This window comes from Pteropus medius, unplaced genomic scaffold (assembly GCF_902729225.1).
Source record: "Pteropus medius unplaced genomic scaffold, Ma_sr-lr_union100, whole genome shotgun sequence".
Classification (NCBI taxonomy): Eukaryota; Metazoa; Chordata; class Mammalia; order Chiroptera; family Pteropodidae; genus Pteropus; species Pteropus medius.
Genome location: NW_024352148.1, coordinates 173,771 through 180,163, shown reverse-complemented (window position 1 = coordinate 180,163; position 6,393 = coordinate 173,771). Strand labels below are relative to the sequence as shown.

Sequence of the window (6,393 nt, the reverse complement as noted above, 5' to 3'; positions counted from 1 at the left end):
AACAGCAAAAAGATCAGACCGTGGCTACCAGAGGCAGAGGAGAAACTGGAGGAGGAGGGTCAAGAGATGTGAACTCCAGGTACGAGATAAACAGCCCTAAGGACAGGATGCACGGCATGGTGACGACAGCCAAAGCTGCTGTAGGACGTACAGGAAAGGCGCTCAGAGTAAGTGCTAAGAATTCTCCTCAGAAGGAGCACGTTTGTTTTCTCTTTCCTTTCTTCTTTCTTTCCTTTTTATTGTACCCACATGAGACGATGCATGTTACTGAACCTCTCGGAATCATTTCACAATACGTGGAGCCAAACCACCATGCGGTACGCCTGAAACTACACGGTGATGTATGTCAATTATTTCTCACTAAAACTGGAAAAAACGAGAGCAGATACCTCTGCCTGGGCCCAAAGCCCAGACCTATTAGGTTGGGATCGGGGTGAGGCACTGGAGGTTTAAAAGTGCCCCTAGGGTGCCCATGTGGCCCAGGTTGAGAATTACTACTTTGGTACCCAGTGCTCAGCAATGCACACGGCTTCTGACATGCACTTTGCAATAGGTTTCCCCCCACCCCCACTCGGATAATTCCTCAGCATCTTGGCGTTACTCCGTGATCCTCTGGGCTAGAGAAGAACCTTCTTTGTTCTCTCCCCAGCTTCTCCATCACTTCTAAGCTGCATTGGACACGCTGACTGTGGGGAGACCCCAGCCCGGGCCCCTCGGTATAGGAAGTGACCTTGGGCTGCTCCTTAAGCAAGAAGTTGTTGCTGACTGCGCCCGTGGGGGCATCTGACCAACCCCTTGGCGGGAAAGAAGCCTTAGGTGGACATGTATAGAAGTCTTCGCCCCTGTGAGGAGGTGTCTAACTAGGTCAGACTCCGCCCCCCAGTAGGTGGTGTCTATTTAGGTCAGATCCCGCCCCTAGAAGTCGACTGGGGCAATAGTGAGACGAACTGGTCCGTCATGAGCATCAAGGAAGAAGGTGGAAGCTGAGTGGATGTGGCTTCAGAGCTGGTCCAAAGCCTGACTGAAGGCAGCTTCCGAGTCATCTGAGAGTCCCGTCTCCCTTACCGCCTGTGTCCTCAAGGCAAATCCCCAATACAGGCGGTGGCCTGAGTGACCTCTCTTCTTTGCAACCCTCAGGGTCCATGACGCAGAGTGAGGGAGGCCCCGGAGCCCACACTTCTCCGTTTGCTCATGGAGCACGGCAGGGCTCCACGTCCTCCGTGACCCTCAGGGACCTACACAGCACGGAGGGACCACCGTGCGCGGCCGTCACCCCAGGCTGCACCAGCCAGGGGCCCTGCTACTTACCATAAGCCTGGCAGAGGCGGTTGGGCTTAAAAACGCCCGTGTTCTCCAGTCTCCAGGACAGCCAGTCGTGTGTCACGCCTGCCAGGAGTTTCTCAACGTCCTCCGGCTGCAGGATGCGAGCCTCGAGGACGTCCTGCCGCGTCGTCCCTGGCAAAGAGACAAAAGAACTCCCACTGGAGTTCAGAGAGGACCATGGGTCCCCGCCCTCGGAAGAACCGCTGGAAACCGCGGGAGACGGCCGCCAGCGCGCGGAGGACGAGCCGGAGCTCCCGCGGCAGCCCAGCCTGCTTCCAGCTCCATCTGCTTCCTCGGTGGTAGCACAGTCCTCGCTGGGGACAGGGGAGCGAATGCCACCGCTTCCAGAGGAACTGGGGGTCCCATGACCGCGCTGCGGCCTAAGAGCACACGGTCGGGGGTGGCCAGAGATGCCAGCGGGCTGGACGGCTCTGTCCATGGACAACTGGCCCCCCTCGTCTACTGTGGAGGCGTCAGGATCGATGTCCAGCTCTTGGATGGAGCCGCCGCTTTGTCCTGAGTCAGGATCCTGAACAGGCCACAGGCAAGTGGAAGAGCCACATGCCGCCACGGGGCTTCTGCCCAGGGAGTCGACCATGACTCTGCCGGGCACCACCGGCATGCCCTCCGCGCCGTCCGCTGTCTGCCCGGGGCCGACCCGCGAAGGGCTGCCCTTGGATGTGGGGCCTGGGCCTCCTCCGCGTCCCGCCCCCTCCTCGTCCGCACGCCCGTCTGTCTCTGGAAACGCATCAACGATTTCAAAGGTCTCTTCGTCTCGGAGCGAGGGGCGTGCGGCCGTGTTCTTGGGGTGACCTGAAGTAAGAGCGCAAGGAGCCGCACCGAGTGAGGGTGTGCCGTGGGCAGGGGCGTCTGTGGTCTCCGTGTCCCCGGCCCCCTGCAGCGCGCCTCCCAGAGGCCCTGACCCCGAGGCCAAGCCCGTGCCACGAGGAGGGTCGCGGGTGGAGGGCCCATGCTCGGGTGGCTGGCTTCGGGAAGGTGCGGGCGGCCCGTCCATCTCTTCCCAGCTGGAGGAGGAGCTGACAGCTGACAGCTTGCTCCAGGAGCTGCAGCTCTGGCTGTCACTCAGGGACTCGCACAGAGCTGCCCCCTGGCCCCTGCTGTGGCCTGAGGACCCAGCCTCAGTCTTGGCGTCTTCGTCCAAGGAGACTCGAAAAGCGTCGGGACGGGTCCAGTTGCTGCGCCCGGCGTCCGCGGGGGGCCCCTGGTCGTCCCCGGGCGCCCGGGAGGGGCGCGCGCCCCGGCCTTTCGGGGACGGCGGCCTGCAGTCGGCGATGCCGGGACCCGTGCTTTCCGTCTCGGTTTTCAGCGCGGTGACGCAGACGCTCGGGGTGGTGTCCCGGGCACACTGGCCTCCGCGAGCGCCCCCAAACGCTGCGCACACCGCCGCGTGGCGCTGCGACGCCGCTTCGAGGACCTTCTGGAAAGCCGCCGGCGCGAGCGAGACGGGTCTGCGCGGCGCGCCCTCCGACCCCGCCGGCGCGCAGGCCCCGTCGTCCGGGTCTGGAAAGCTCCGCACCTGGAAGAGGCCCTTGACCTGGGCAACCACGGCCATGACGTCGCGGGAGAGGGCCTCTGTGTCCGGACCTGCGGCGCAGGCGCTGAGCGCGTGCAGCGGGCCCAGCGCCGCGAGGCACAGCCGGCCGGCGGCGCGCACGGGCTCGGTGTCCCCGCGCAGCCGGCGGTACGCCGTGCGCAGCCCCAGCGCCGCCCGGAGCAGGCTGTGCAGCGCCTGCCGCCCCGCAACCGGCGCGCCCGGCCTCGGCGCCAGGAGCCCCGCCTCGAAGGCCCGCGCCGCCGCGCGCAGGCTCGCAGCCCTGCTTCCCGGGGGACAGTCCTCGGAGCCGCCGTACGACAGCAGGCACGTGCCGCGGAGGTTCTGCGGGAGACACCACACGCAAAATCAGGCACGGATCTGAAAAGCGCAGGCGAGACGGGAGAAACTTCTCACTCCTGGGGGACAGCCACTGGAAACACGGCAGAGAAGCTCACGCCGTGGGACATCGAGCCTGCGCCAGATATTCCCACCCTCGAACGACTGGGACCCGGGGAGGGGCTGGCAAATCAGCTTTGACCGCCATCCCACCGGAGCCTGGACACCGGTCAAAGAGGGCACATCTGTCACTGCCGTTTTAGCAAACGGAGTGCGCCCGTGACACGTGCCATCAGTTCCTCTGTGCCACAGACAAGCGCGCACCCACTGAACAACAGGACGGCGGCGGCGGCTCCCAAGCCCCTGCGCGCAGTACGGTCACCTGGGCAGCATTTCAGAACTCCGGGAACCGGTCCCAGGATCGAGGGTAGAATGTGTCCTTTGAGGAGGCTCCTCGGGGTGTCGCATGACTCGGGAACCGCCACCGCAGAGCGGACGACATCGCCGCGCCTGGCCGGGCCGGCTCTGCGCGTGTGACCAGTGCTGCCCGTCGCTCCCGCCGCCCTCTGCTTACCATGGCTGTGAGCACGAAGAGGGGCGTGTAGGGACTGAAGGCCGCCGCCAGCTCGCAGGCCTCCGCCGCGGACAGCAAATGGTGTCCCCACTCCTTCAGCAGGCCCTGCGGGAGAGCGGGGCCGGGCAGAGGGGACGCTTGTTCCTCCAGCAGCCAGGGACGCCGTGAGACGCTGGGCTCTCCCTTCAGACCCCGGCAAGGTCACGGCCACCTCCGAGCAGTGCCGAGAAAGAGCGGGCCAGGCCGGCTGCCCACTGCCTGGGTGGCATGCCTGCTCGCCCCCCCCACGCTGCCCCGCTGCATTCCCACCGCCCCCACCTCCCCCTGGCACCCACCCTCCCTGGCACCCCAAACCCGCTGGCACCCCCACCCCCTATTCCCCCAAGGCCCAGGAGGAGGGGGAGATGTGTGGGTCACAGGAACCCCGCACATTTCGTACCCAGAATAACCGATTCATGAATTATTCTTGGCAAAGAACCTTCTAATTTATGATTTTGCAGCAATTAAGATGCGGTTATTCATCTAAGAATGTGACTAAGAACCCCGCGCACCAGGCACTGTCCTGGCCATGCTGGCGACAGGCGGTCAGCCTGCAGTGGGCCTGCCTTCTGTCGGGGGAGGGGACTGCTGATTTACAAAATAAGCGAGATGGCCACCCGTGTTCCAGAGTCCAGTGAGGTGGGGAGGGGTCAGGGAGGTCCTGTGGCAAGGAAGCTTGCAATTTTAAACAGCGGCCGGACACAACGCCACTGAACAAGGGACATGATCCTCTTCTGTGTCTGTCTGACGGTTGTGCTAAGGGTCGGATTACTAGTGGCAACTCTGTTCCACGACGTGGTATTGTGTGGTTTCTGCTCCCAGCCTGCTTTCTCACTGGCTCTGCAGACTGCGGGGCTCACGCCGCTTCCCTGGACCCCAGTCCACTTTTCTCTGAAATGGGACTGACACATTCTGCTCTGTCTCCTTCATAAGATTTTACATGGATCATGCACACGAACACAGATACTTTCTGGTTGTAAAGCAGCATATAAACATTAGTGACCATAGCTATTAAGCATAAGAGCCTGGACAAGTGACTGATACTCTGATTTAAACAGATGATAATTAAAGTCTTACAATTATTACCCCTTTGTCATTGAGATGGCCCAAGTGAGAAAATTAGATTTTGTGATACTTTGAAAGGAAGTACTTGGCGTGCACAGAATCTATCACTTTGATGCTGTCATTCATTCCTTTGCCTGTCGTTCGTTGAGTACCCTCCCTGTGCCGGTTCTGTGCCAGGTGCTGGACTAGTAAAGCAAACAGGACACGTAGGAACTGTCCCCACGATTGCTGACACCACTTGAGAGGGGACGCCCTGTGCAGTGGGGACGAGACCGACAGTCTACGGGCGCTGCCACTCTGTACCGTGGTCTGGCAGGTGATAATTACCAAGTCCATCTGCGCGTTGCTTTTAAACTTCTCATAATCTTTCTTGCTCATGGAAATAAAGATGTCTGCCAGGATCCCGAGGGACATGGAGATGCCCTGGAGGTGAACACAAACGACAGACTGGATTCTCCGCCGGTCGTCGCTCTCAGCTCACAGCTTACGGGCCACGACCAGCCCCCACACAAACCCCCGCTCTTATCATTGTGACGGTGACATGGGTCACCACAGTAAATTGGATGCCACACGGCTTGAGAGACCACTGCTTCCTGAGGACACCGGCCTGGTGGAGACACACCGTCCCGTAGTGGCCTTGGCGGGAGTCCCCGCATTCCACCGGCGTCGGCCCAGCTCGCGGACACAGCGTGACCGCCGGGTGCTTCGGCCACGGGGAGTGCCCACGCGTCACAGGGCATGGGCGCACCAAGCAGGACCGCCGCCGCCGCTGCTCACTTTCCCGGGCGCAGAACTGGAATCCGCTCACTTACCCGGGGAAAGGATTTTACAGGGGAGCGACCTGGCGTCTCAGCCTTGCTGTGGAATCATGCAAGGGCTACGCGTACAACCAAACGGGTGGATGGCTCGCCCCAAGTGAGTATGCCAGCAGATACTCAGAAATAAACACAGAAACACGAGATGCGTGCCAGGGCTCCAGCTCTAAGCGAGGGCAGAGCCGTCACAGGGGAAGCCATCAGCCGCTCCCAGTCCTGTGCCCACGCGGAAGCGATGACAGTGGGACCAACGAAGCTGCTGAGCGGTAAACGGAATTGTGCCGTGGGGACGACCACCCAAGACGAACGCAGGGAGGAAGGAAGAAGGCGCGACACCGACCTTTTTATCCAGCTGAGGGAGCGTCAGATAGCCCACGATCGAGGCCCAGACCAGCTCCGCTGCCTCGCACCACATCCCTGGAAGAGAAGGGCGGAGCGGTCCACGGCTACGGCTTCCCCCTCCCGACGGAAAATGGTTTGGAAAACTAACACTAGAGCCTGTCAGAAAACGGGGGGCCGGGTCAGATGGACAGCCACCAGCAGTCCGCGTCCAGCGGGTCGAACACGGACAATTCCCGCTCTCGTGGGGAAGCAGGAAGAGCGATTGTGTGTGACGTGTGATGTAGACTAATACACAAATAATCGCCTCCATCATCCACACAGACCGTGATTCCCATCCTCTGTTA

At 61.5% G+C, this 6,393-nt stretch overlaps 1 protein-coding gene across 1 annotated transcript in view; it reads right to left on the bottom strand.

The window, feature by feature from the left end:
* The window catches only part of ALPK1 (alpha kinase 1), a gene marked incomplete at its 3' end in the record, with an annotated part of 52,849 nt that overhangs the window by 19,286 nt on the left and 27,170 nt on the right, over positions 1-6,393 (bottom strand). The window contains exons 7-10 of the mRNA XM_039846912.1: positions 6,048-6,124; positions 5,220-5,315; positions 3,789-3,893; positions 1,309-3,220 (exon numbers count right to left, since the gene is read on the bottom strand). Coding sequence (XP_039702846.1) covers positions 1,309-3,220; positions 3,789-3,893; positions 5,220-5,315; positions 6,048-6,124 — 2,190 coding nt within the window. The remainder of the gene's footprint in view (positions 1-1,308; positions 3,221-3,788; positions 3,894-5,219; positions 5,316-6,047; positions 6,125-6,393) is intronic.